Below are 13,401 nucleotides of genomic sequence, written 5' to 3' on the forward strand. Positions count from 1 at the left end.
CTATAAACCGTTCAACAAACACTTCAAACACTATACGCCATCTGTCTATCAAATAGTTAACTATAAAACGTTCAACAAACACTTCAAACACTATACCTCATCTGTCTATCAAATAGTTAACTATAAAACGTTCAACAAACACTTCAAAAACTATACGCCATCTGTCTATCAAATAGTTAACTATAAAACGTTCAACAAACACTTCAAACACTATACGCCATCTGTCTATCAAATAGTTAACTATAAAACGTTCAACAAACACTTCAAACACTATACGCCATCTGTCTATTAAATAGTTAACTATAAAACGTTCAACAAACTCTACACTACAGTCCATCTGTCTGTGGAATAGCGTCCTAACACTTACATGGAAAAGTTAAGGGGGATGTGCGGCCTTTTGTACATATGAGGATAAGAATTTTCTATAAAAAATAATAAATCGGCAAAACAAAACATAACCTGTACAGATGAATGCAGATATATGCAACCTAAGAAGAAACATTGATTTTAATTCTTACTGGGTTTCATGTATATTTTTTTTTATAAAATCTGAACCAAAATCGTGAGGGGGAAACCCTACTATGGGAAAAAAGCTACTATATACATGTACGTGTAGTAGCTTTTCCCCCGGGGGAAAGGCTATTATATAAGTAGGTTTTCTGGGGGAAAAACTACCATGGGGAAAACTGATATTCAACACCGGTCCTGGTCCTGAAGGATATCTAGGCCAAATACCATGCAGAAATATACCAATTTACTGAGAAAATACTGTTTCAGTCAACTTTGAAGATTAATAAAAAATTGCAAGAGCATTATGATATAGGTTCAAAATGCAAATTCGAAAAATTTAGAAATATATATGTACGATAGGAAATGACAAAAAAACTGATATCAAAAGTGATATTTTTCCGGGAAATCCATCTATAGGTCAATTCTTTTGTTATTTGCAATAGATCCTTACTCTTAGGAAATCTGACGGATATATAATTTGTTGACCGTGCAAATAAAGCGTGCCTTATGAAACTTTAAGGAGAGTTTTTCGAGTTTTGAGCTAATGAACGTCCTGTTATATATTTTTGTTAACAATAAAGAATTGAATAGATATTTAATCATGAAATATAAATATAAAGGTCATTTCGGTAATTCGGGTAACCCCCCCCCCCCCCCCCCAAAAAAAAAGAAGAAGAAGAAGAAAGAAAAGAAATAGTTTTAATGTCAGGTGCCTTCCCCATTCTAAAATTATCTTTTTAAAAATTGCATCCCTACAGTATAATAAAGGATAAAATATGTATATAGTATAATACGCTGATTTAGCGCTTGATGTAGCTCAGAATTATCAATCGGGATCGAGGTTCCAGTCGATTTCACATCCGTTTGTGTCGAAGGACATATTGTCCGTCTGTGTTTTCTGTGCCCTTCCAGTTTTACCACTTTGAAAATGGCGTCTCAAGCTCAGCGTTTCAAATGTAAGACTAATGTTACTGTTCGGAAACTATTTTGTTTATGTTTTCACGTCTATGTTATTCAGAGTACTCCATTTATGTTTGAATGTAGACGATCTCGAATTTCCTCAAAATATATTGAACCATTTACAAAAATGACAATGTTGCATAACTGAACTCTTACAGTTATCTGATTCAAGGTTAGCTTAAAAAAACAACTAAGAAAGTCAGTCAGTGGGATATGAGATTTAGATAAAAAGCGAACACATAAGCCATTGAAATACAATAAATATAGTCTTCAGAGCAACTAGGGTATGCTAGCGATCATTAACAGGCCCAGTACAACCACTAGATTTAGTTACGTAGCTTCATTTACCTACATAGCTTTCTTTACCTATAACCAGAGACATAAATAACAGAGATTGGCAACTCCGCCATTAGCGTGTTTTGTTGTTGAAAAATGGTACGGGACCAACCCCACTTTGAGAACTACATTTTAGTGAACTGAGATAATGAACTTAAACCAAAAGTATATTCTTTTAATGAAATCAATTTATATGTCATTGAATTGCAATATACACAACCCCTAAAATTAATTAAGGATTTATTAATAGTTAAGTCTCTTCGACTCTCTTGTATGTTACACAAGACTTTATTTAACAGGTTGGAACCAATGGCCCAAATGGGTTATAATAGCCCATTTGAGATATGATATCCCAAATAGGATTGCAAATTTTCCCTGAAAACTTATGGTTTGTAAAATTGACCCCCAAAGAGTTTTGGTCTAACTTTTGGATATACTATTAAAATTTTTGAAAATTTTATGTACCGGTATATACTGGTATTCTAATGCAGATTAACCATATTTTTTTGCAAGTAAAATACATTGCATCTCTGTTTTTTTGCATTCCAAATTAACATCCCATTTGGGATATTATACTGTAAATGTAGTTATTATAGTGAATTGAAAAAAAATGATTTTTCAGTTGAAAAATTGATGATTTTTCATGTAGGGAAAATTGACAAGTGATTTAGATTATTCAATAAAATTATTTTACATGTATCTCCAATTTAACCAGCATGCTTTATTAAAATTAATGTAATTATTTTGACTCAGATTTTGATGTTCTTACTGAACACTGAAAAGATCAGGAAATATTTTGTGATAAAATAGAAAGGGTTTAGTCATTTGCCTCATTTATGATATGAATTTTGACAAGTTGAAATTTGGACGAGAAGAATAAAATAGTCAGTATAGTCAACATTACCACAAATTTTCATGAGAATTGGTCTGTAAAGTTTGATTATTTATATAAATTAAGGCTAGCATTGATCACCCAGTTTACTATGCGCATGAAATGTGAAAAATTTTATGCAAGAAAGACATACCATCTTCTCTAGTCAAGGGTTTTTGGTCCACTCTGCTCGCCATAATGGGGAGCAAAGTGAACCGAAAACCCATGGCTAGCGAAGATGAAGACGTACATGCTTATTCAATTTTTAAGAAAATAAGTAGAATTAAAATTACTGTCAGTGATTGTGGTATGATTTTTGTAGAGCCATGTAGTATTAGATGCTTGGTGTTGACATTCATTATGTTGTGTCTATTTATAGATGTAAACAGGGGTCTTAAATACAATCTGCAAAGATGGATGTACTACAAATCTTTTTTCCCATCTCTTGGTGAGTGTTGTTTATTATTCATGTGTCTTGTTAAGAATTAAGGAAAATATATTGGTACTTAATATGTACACATACTAAAACAGCATTTAAAAACCCCTTCTCATTGCTGATCTAATTCAGTGAAAAATCCAGTCATCGGAAAATCTGTTTTCACTTGTGAATAACACATACAAAGCTTTGCAACTATTTTTTTGCAAGAAATGAAAATGGAATGAAATGGTTTGAAAAAATGAAAATAGAATGAAATGACATCCAAAATTAGATGATGAACAATGATTTGTGATTGTATGAGTCAGGTCTTTGGAGAGATGACATGAGAAGAGAGACCCCCATTCTCAAAGAAGCTCTTAAAAGAATATCTCGGCAAGATCTGGAAGCCAGAAACTTTCGCATCGCCAGGGCAACCGTCTTGTACAATGCTAAGATTGAGCTCCCCAGAGAGCAGTGGACAGAATTGGATGAAGTAAGTGTCATGTGACTGTAGACTATTTAATATATCTCTCGATATTGCTTAAAAAAATGAAATTTGTTAGGTTTATGGATTTTTTTTCTTCAGAAAAAAATTTCTATTGATTTACTGAATTTTGTGTTTATATCACCTTTTGTTATTTTTTTCTGTTAGAAAAAAAAGATTTTTCCTGGTTTTAAATTGAATTTATCAAGGCTGCTCACAGGATTGAATCGGGTTTATTTCAAATTGAGTCACTGAGTCTGAGTGTAAAATAAGACAAATATTCTCTTTTTACAGTACTGTATTTCTTTTGATGACTGTATTGTTCTTTATTAAAGGTAAATTTTGGCCTGTTTTGATTTGTAGGACAAATTATACCTGACACCACACGTTGAGGCTATCAAAAAGGAGCTTAAAGAAAGGAAGGATTTTGAGAAGTCAAAGTAAAGTGATATCGGAACATTCGTGAGAAAAGACTGTGAAATTGAGATAAATTATATTACAAACAATTGTATAGTTGTGATAAAAGGTTTACGAAATATATCAGGCTCTTTGTATTCATTTAAGGACACATACGACATTCTTCAGTTTTGGATAAGTTTTCTTGATAGATTATATTTCTCCTTTATTTGCAACCTGTTTATGCCCAAAAATTCAGGATGCACTACCAGGCTATTCTTTGGCCGGGTTAAAATATTTTGAATTTTTTTGTAGTAGCATGCAAAATGCAATTTAATGCTTATTGATAAAGTCATCGTATATACTTTCATTTGAAACTATGTATCCCCCCCAAAAAATATCATATAACATGAAAATGTAATGTTGGAGTATAGTAGTGGAAATCCTCACATTTTGGGGATGTTGAGGGCTTTATATAGATAAAAATTGGAAATTTTCCCCTATATTTTTGAATTGGTGATATTCGTGTTTGTACTGTGCAAGTATCTCATTTTGCTCTTACATTGATTAATTATCAAAACTGTCACAACTGTCAATGTGCTACTGAAAAGGAAGCTTCATTTAGCGATGTCGGTGCTTAATGATCAGTGACAAGGTAAGTAGTAACACACAGATATTTGAAGAATGTGGGTTCAAACCTCCATTTTGAAAGATTTGAACAAACTTCTACCTTTTTTTTAAGGCGTCGAGCTAATGCTCGAGAGCCTTCTAGCGATCGTCTGGATTGGCAATCGTCCAAATTCATGCACTGCACCGCCTTTTAAATGCGCATAAGAAATAAGTTCCTTAAAGTATTAAACGTATTCGATTTATGAAATTATAAATTGTGTACAAAAAAACAACTTTGTCTACCTGGTTATTGACAACTCATTGCATAAGTATAAATTTGCTTAATCAAGAAATGGCGGATGAATACAATCAGGTGTAAATATTCATTAAATATTATATTAGTTTATCGCTTACATTTTAATTGGAGAGCGTGCCCGATAGAAATAAAATTTGCGATGTAAATTTATTTGTTATCGGGCACGGTCTCCAAAATAAATGTAAGCGATAAACGTATCTAGTGATTTTGTTGCTAAAAATAAACACGATAATGTAGTTGGTCTGGTCGAGCATTTTAGATAGCACGTGTTGTGGATTTGTTTGTAAACAACCGTACCATAGGAAATCTTGTTTCAAACGGGAATTGAAATAAATAAAAGTATGTTTTGTTATTATAATAGGAATATACTGTTAATGTATTCAAATCATGAACTTGTGAAAATTGTTTAAAAAAAAATAATTTATTTTTGAACTTTGAAATTCCTTCGAATTTTGTAACCATAATGAGTTATTGAATTGTAAAAGCACCAATACCTATTTTATAAGAAAATAAACTTATTTTTGTTTTTAAAGCAGCACAAAACATAATTCATATACTTCTCTATTCTATGTCTAAAATTATTTGAAATACGAAGTCACTTAATTAAATTAACAGAAATTCAAGTTATTGATATCATTCTATATAAAATAAAATGTCTGTTCGACGCCTTTGTGGCCGTTCCGGCCTTTGATTATTATTATACCAATACAACCAAGAAGTCAACATGCTTAGATTTCATTTTGGCAGAAATTTGGCTCTGTTTGACATTTGGACTTACACTTCCAGCAAAATATCCTTCATGTTTCACTTCTGGTAATCCTGTCCCAACTTCTGTGGCTTACTGCAGTTTAATTGAGTCCAATTAGTCCAAATATCAAGCTGAACCAAATTTCTGCCAAAATTAAAAACAACTCTGAAAAATGCCTTGATGCTATAATGTACTTTTTTTTAAATTTCAACTTATACATGTTTATCGTACAAAGAACATGTATCGTTTTTAGGATGACAAAAATTTGAGTACCGGTAAATAGACAGTATAAAGAAGTTTATGGGCCATAGCGCTCACCTGAGTAGCGATGCTAAACTTGTACCGTGCAGATAACAGAAAAAAGGAAGCTTTACAAAATGAATTACAACGCAATGAACATTGTTAGAAAGTACATCGTATCCTTTATTTCATGTTTAAATCAAAGGGGGGGGGGGGGGGGGCAAGAAAAATCTGAATATATGCAAACAATCTATTGCTGGTTAGGAAGTTCTTCATACCTGTTTTCATAGAGTACGATTGAAGCATGCGCGGATCTAGAGAAGGAAGGGGGGGGGGGGGTCAGAAGGTCCAGCCCCCTGCAAAATTTAAATTTACATTATTTAATTACTAAAAAATGCCTTAGACACCCCACAATTGGCAAATTCAAATAACCACCCCCCCCCCCCTCACAATCTCAGAAAAAATTGAAGAATCATTAAATGGGTGACAATAAAATTCCACCGAGACTCTGAGTACCTTGCGAGGTTTATGATGTTGGACGTAAAAGGCGGATTTGTCGAGTCCTAGACCGTGAATTTTGGTCCCAGGAGACAGGAATAACTTAATTTGGAATATGATGTTTGTGATCTTTATTCCGACCAGCAAGATCATTGCTAAAAACTAACCCTAAATATTTGTAAGGTGTCAAGCGTTTCTTGCGTTGAAAAGAATTGTGAAGCTTACCAAATCAATGACTACTGAAATGTTAAAGATAGATCTAGATAAGATTAAGTGGCAAAAAAGCTTCAAAGTTTAGCATAATGTATGTAAATGAGCTTTTGCACTATAAATTGTTTGCACTTATCACGTAACTAAAGATTCATTAACGGACAATGAATACAGATGACCGTAACAAAAGTTACTGATCGCCGCTTAACTTAATGATTCTTGGAGTAATCCCTGGTTGCGAAAGTCCAACTAAACTGAAACATTTGTTCCTTACGAATGGCATCAGTTAGAAGTGATCGATCATAGTGATACATTGAAAAAAGAGCAAGGTCTCGTGTCATGAAAGGAACCGGCATGTTGTATTTACATCACGCGATTTCATCTACATCACGTGACATCTCAATATGAACGACCTCGACCTCCCCGAGACATGAAAAGAAACATTTGATTAATCTTATGCTGTTGTCTTTCCGTCTTACAGGGCATTTCTCGTTTTACATGTAGTTTCTCCCCCGCTTATCAAAAGTGATCTCATAATTTGTGTTTTCAACACTTTATTTCTTGATATAGAAACTACCACTTAAACCATCTGGTTTCTATGGGCGGCGGAAAGGGTTTAAAATACGTTTATGCAAAACGAACACACATACTAAAATACGAAATAGCGCCATCTAGCGTTTATTCAGTGCATGACTGTTGGTTTTGCATCGGCGATCGTTTGTTTTGCATCAGTGTTTGTTGGTTTTGCAATAGAGGCTGTTGGTTTTGTTTTAAGCTGGTCTGTTTCGTATTTTTGTATGTTTTTAAAAATCAGTTGTTCGTTTTGCATGAAGGTCTTTTTTACCCTTTCCGCCGCCCATAGGTTTTGCCAAATAGCATTTATAATACAAAAATAGAGGATTCTAAAGTGTGACAACAAAACTAGCATATACTCTATTCGACGAAGTTTGATTGTTTTCTCGTCTTCTGAAAGTCATGTGAGGAACTGTAATTCTATAAACGTCACGTCAACCAAACGTATCCCTTAAAGCTTCTGTGCTGCAGCTGCTTCCACCCTCAACTTCGCAATTTTCTTCACTTGATTACAATTTAGTCTATCAAAGTCTATTAAAGTAATAACAATCCATCTGCCAGACTTCCGTATTGATCTAGTTATTGTGAATTATAACGTGGGCATAGGATAAGAAAAAAACCCGCTATATAGGTTTGTGGACTTTATTTTCATTAGTGCACAAAGTTCTTACAATTTACAAACACAACGCGCTATCACAGATAGACATGGATGTGTGGACGATGTTTCCTCGAATGGAAAACAAACAAAGCAGTCAAAATCACTAGTTGCACGTTGAACCACTCTCTTGTTTGACATCAAGAATTACAATCCATACAAATACTTGAAGTCTTAAACTGTATAGTACATGTATTTGAATTTACCGAATCTACCTATGGTAAGTTCTCAGGACATGCAGTTTATGTCAACTATAATTAATTTATTTTGGTATACTTTCATGTTAAATACTGAAATCTGATTGGTTTAGACGCAGTTCATAATCCGTTCTATTACCCTCAGCGTTAGCAACGTACTTATTAACGGGTAACGTTACTCATTGTAACATGCGCGAAAATTATGCGCGTACGGTTCGCCGTAGAATTCACGTTTATCCTATCTAAAAGCAGTAAAGTTTTCTTTAAAATCAAGACATTCAGTATAATAAAATAAATAGTGCCTGTTTGGAAGGATAACAGTTGAAATTGACACCCCTCGAAAACCATTGTCAACCTCCGCTTCGCGTCGGTTGACAATGGTTTTCGAGGGGTGTCAATTTCAACTGTTATCCTCCCAAACAGGCACTATTTATATAATAAACCCATTGTCATGCGTCCATCATTTTACGCATTCACGCATGCGGCCATCATTTTACTATTAAAAAACCTATCATACGGGGAATTTTGGTTCTTCATTCTTGTTTCTGACAAATTCAACTTTAAATGATCACATAGACTTCCGCGGATCCACACGATGTTCACATGTATACGTTTGTTCACATATGTACACATTCACGTTGGATATATTTTTGTGCATAAGAGTAATATGGAATTTATAAATCAAATCTATTTTCCAATCAATTAAGGCAGAAAATGGCAGTGGAAAGGCAAACTACAGTTTTCGTTCTCCAATGTTCCATCACATATTAAAAAAAAAACATTATAACGCACGCTACACTGCATTAGAAACATGAAGCTTATTGTCACACTGGAATGAATATTTGAGCATGAAAAACAATGACATGATTGTGAACAGTATTACATGACGATGTTACATTGCATCATTTGTCCGCACTGTACGGTGTTCGACAACGGCCGTACAGTGACTTCAGTTCCTCCCGAAACTTCTTGTCACGGTAAGCATAGATACACGGGTTGATGGCTCCATTCAGGAAGTACGACCACACAAAGGTATAGTAAACCTGGGCCTCTGGAAGGGACAGCTTACAGTCCAGGTCACGTGTCAGGAAGAAAAGCAGCGCCGACACGTGATGAGGAGTGGCGCAAGCGATGTAAGCGAATGTCACGGCCAGAAACGTGAACGTTTTAGTGACCGATTTGGAAATGCAACTTCCGTTGGACCCTCGCGTACTGGCATTTGGATTCAGGGCCACGGAGCTTACTCGGTCTTTGAATTTTCCAGACTTCAGGACTCTTTTGGCGATACAGACGTACACAACAATAAGCCAAATGGAGACTATCACAAAATAAAGAAGCGTGGAGAAATGGTAAATCGGCATATAGACCGTATCTTTGTACGTGTCGTCCATTAAACAACGCGCTCCGTCTAGACCTCTTACCCCGGTTGGAACTCGAGTTATTCCAAATAGAATGGGAGCCGGCCACGACAGAAATCCTGCAACAACCAGACTAAAAAGGCACATTATCTTCGCCATCCTTAGAGAAATCTGCGTTGAATGTGGAGTCATGATTTTTCGGTATCGCTCAATTGCTATGACAACCATAGCGGAAGTAGAAGCTACGGCAAAAAAGTACAACATGAACCGGGTAAACTTACAGAGCATATTTGACGGGTACGTCATCGAGTGCACCAGGTAAAATATAATGAGTGGGGCACTGATACAGCAGTTAAGTATGCCCAGACAACTCAGCCAGATTATGAACAGACGATAGTTGGAGACCTTAAATTTCCGGTAGTACAGGACCAACACGTGCACATTCCCGATCATTCCCGCCACAATGACAAAGCCTAGCAACGCCAGACCTCCGTAGAAACGACGTGTGTGTTGCTGGTTTATTTCCTCAAGCGTCACATTGGGTCGTGTAAGGCTGTTCAACATCCAAGAAAAACACTGATTCTGCAACGATCCAAAGGATTCCGTAAGATTGTCGTCCATGATATTTTTAGATGTCTGAAATATACCAAAGAAATTCCATTTAGTCTCGATCGAAATACGTAAAAATGTATATACAATAACATGTATCTGCATTAACTTGTACCTTTTTTAATTAGTTAACAATTATCTATTATAAATGGGTACATGGCTAGTCTAATTCAAACACGCTATGTACGTACTAAATAACCATTCAAAATAGTTAATTTTATAGGAAAAAACACTTACAATCGCTAAACTTGCCTATTTTATAACAGAGAACGTCAGATAAAAAAAATTATCAACCTAATGATTTAATTTGCTAACCTGAAATTAACTTCCGTAGTTTATTACACAAGTTGGCAAATACTCTCTCTCTCTCTCTCTCTCTCTCTCTCTCTCTCTCTCTCTCAAATTTATAAGTTGAGAAATCTTTATCTTCAAAACCATGTATTTTGATTCATTAGACCCCATGAAAATCAGCATATTGACTGCATACTGGATAACAAACAATGTTACGAGGTGTGTATATTTAAGCAAAGAACGTCAAGCACACGCCATTATTCAAACTCCGGATCGTAAACAAACATTCATCAATCTCTTTTCCTCTCATTTTCTGCTATTTGTCCCATTAATAATAAAGCAGAAAATCTGCAACTAATTTTATTCCAATTTCAAAAAGACGCACGCGGCGGTGCTTTGGAAACAAAACATTGCGTTTCGTTTCTTAGTTGCCAACGACATTGGAATAGGTTTGGAACACTTGGCCATGCGTAGTTTATCGTAAAAAATAACATGTGAAGCTTCCTCTAGCTATAAAGATTTAACTAATTATTTTTCTTGCAACATATTAAGACGATTCATGTTATTTTCTTATGTTGAAGGGACTGTAAAGAAAATGCCTGTACTTAGCTCATATACCGGTACATTGCACACATGGTTCCTGATTCATGAATCGTTAGAATAAAAGTTTTATTTATTATTCCTTGGCTGAAATTTCAGACATCAGCATCATGCAACAGGTATTCAACTCTTTCAAAATAAGTAGTGTGAGGCTAAATGAACATCGAATCCTCTGAAAAGATGTATTTTAGATCAAGATTGTAAAAGTATACTCACTATGCCTGTTGTAACGATGTTATTTCTATGTTGTATCTAAGCTGTCCAGATATTAACACCTCCATAAATACAACATAAATGCTTTAACGACCCCTCACCTCCTTCGAGGAGGAAATGATAAAAACACGTATAGTGCTCACCCAAAGGCCGCTATGCAATGATGAAGACGTGTCGAACTCACTGTTGCAAGCGATGGTCCCGAAGCACTTCTTCCACGTACACCATTCCTGGTGATGAGGCTTCCTCTTATATACAAGGCCTTGATTGTGATGAGATGATTGGTCTGTGATGCTGTCTCTTATACAGGGCGTTGATTGTGTTCGATGAGCGAACATGGCCCGATACTTGACGTTTTGTTGTAAAACGCCGTACAGATTTTACATCTATAGAGAGCTTTGTATCAGTAAATATTTGATTGGCATGGACACAAGTCTCCCGAAAAAAAAATATATAATCCGTTGTTCCTTTCTATAATACAGCAAACATTCTACTAAAAAATATAGAATAAATGAATAATAATGCGTTTTCATCGTGTTCTGCTTTACAGTTCAGGGGCGTAGCTTGAGATAATATTCTAGTGAGGCAAATTTATTGCCCCCAGGGCCCTCCTCTGGTGGGAGGTTCAGGGGGCGAAGCCCCCCTACGAAAAATGAATTTCGGAGTTGTAAAATGTGAAAAACCCATTGTCCGCAACGAAGTTATTTTACATTTCAGACCAGCATCTATTCACAGTTTTGTCGTATACAAATTTTTGAGTTAAAAGGAATTCATAAATTGAGAAGACGATTGTCGTATACTCATTTTTTTGTAATTTTTTATAATTCAAAAATGTGTATACGACAGTACGTATTTAATAAAATAAAACTTCTAACATATTTTAGATGAATGAACATTTTTATTTTAAAAAAAATTGTAATCGTTGTTTTACTTCAAAATTTTAATGGGCCGATTCAGCGTTTTTTGGAGCTTGCAAATTTTGTGAGAATATTGTCAACTGAGACCATTTGGTGCCTGTGAACAAAAAGTAAGGCGAGGCCAACCAAAAGGTCCTCGGTTATTGTTGACCTTCCCCAATGTTTCAAGCGTCTCATTGCGGAGAATGACTGAACCAACTGGCATGGTGAGTAAAATGCGGAATATGACATGCAAATTGGGATTTGTTTAATTCTTAAATTCACAAAAGAAAATTCTAGTGAGGCAGTTGCCTCATTGCCACAATGGAAGCTACGCCCCTGCAGTTGAAGCAGCGACGTATGCTTGAAAACAAATGATGCAATCACAAAGAAGCCCCGATATTTCCAATGACACCACGTATATCCGGGTACTAAATCATTGATTGTGCCATTACTACTTTTGTGATTTTATGCATATACATGTACATATTTTAAGACTGGGGGTGTCTGTTGTTTGAAGCTCATTGATAATTGATTGTAATGCTTATCCCCTATTAGATTGCATCCATAGAAATATTTTTTTAAATTTTCATACTGCAGTCAGACAAAAAAAAAAAAAAAAAAACTCGACCAAAATCGAAAACCTATGAAACAGTACAACTCACCCCTACCCCCACCCACCCTAAAAAATCCAACAATCCTGTACACTAGTACTCATTAACATTTAATCAACTTTTTTAAATGGATTAAAAACACACCCCGGTATTTCATGAATAAATTACACTCGGTTCGATATTGTTCAATGTAATTAATTTGTTTGCATAAAAAGTTTCCATCCTCAAACACTTCTGAACGATATTATAAACATTCACTGCAATTTGTCTAACGACACATTGAAGCATGCGATGAAATGGAAATTCTGTAACATCCTTGCTAAAGGTATTGAGTGATCTTGGTTGTTGATTTCTAGGCTAATGGATTGAAACTAGGTGAACAAAGCTCCAAGAAATGACTTTCAGACCTATGTTCAATTTGTTGATGTTAGCAGCAGATTGTTTCACTAAACATTATACAAACTCTCACAGTAATATCCCGTTTTGTTTTCGTTTGTCTTGATTAGCTATTACTCGCAATCGTTTGATAAACTTCCAATGTGTTTCGGTAACCGTATGCAACATTCTGGGAAGTCATTATGTAAGACAAGTATGTTCACACTTTCAAAGAACAGTTCCTTTGTGTGATACTATCACTGATCTAATTTTTTGATGTACTTAAATAAATTTGTATTTATGTCATCATGTATATAGGTTTAAGCTTCTTTCTTTTTTTACTCAATGAACAATAAGTGCCCACAAATTACAGATAGGGCCGGGTTGGCAGATATTGTAACCCTAATACTCCAAGGTATGAAAG

The 13,401-nt window shown here is 35.0% G+C and overlaps 2 protein-coding genes across 3 annotated transcripts; one reads left to right on the forward strand and one right to left on the reverse strand.

Annotated features, from left to right (window-relative positions):
* Positions 1–1,310: 1,310 nt before the first annotated feature.
* On the forward strand, positions 1,311–4,117 carry LOC105317345 (cytochrome b-c1 complex subunit 7). Its single transcript, XM_011413957.3, has 4 exons — positions 1,311–1,466; positions 3,057–3,125; positions 3,422–3,588; positions 3,943–4,117. Exons 1-4 carry the CDS (start codon positions 1,439–1,441, stop codon positions 4,021–4,023), a joined length of 345 nt encoding a protein of 114 aa, XP_011412259.1. The 5' UTR covers positions 1,311–1,438; the 3' UTR covers positions 4,024–4,117.
* Positions 4,118–8,799: 4,682 nt separating this feature from the next.
* Positions 8,800–11,591, reverse strand: LOC105317344 (G-protein coupled receptor 83). Of its 2 annotated transcripts, none has more exons than XM_066085067.1 (2): positions 11,236–11,591; positions 8,800–10,015 (listed from the first exon to the last, which is right to left on the reverse strand). In XM_066085067.1, the coding sequence occupies exons 1-2, from the start codon at positions 11,428–11,430 to the stop codon at positions 8,924–8,926; spliced, it is 1,287 nt and encodes a 428-aa protein (XP_065941139.1). In that variant the 5' UTR covers positions 11,431–11,591; the 3' UTR covers positions 8,800–8,923. The 2 variants fall into 2 exon arrangements, with proteins under 2 accessions (XP_065941139.1, XP_011412258.2); XM_011413956.4 differs by having other exon boundaries at positions 11,096–11,356.
* Between the last annotated feature and the right edge of the window lie 1,810 nt (positions 11,592–13,401).

The sequence above is a fragment of the Magallana gigas genome, chromosome 5 (genome assembly GCF_963853765.1).
Source record: "Magallana gigas chromosome 5, xbMagGiga1.1, whole genome shotgun sequence".
NCBI lineage: Eukaryota > Metazoa > Mollusca > Bivalvia > Ostreida > Ostreidae > Magallana > Magallana gigas.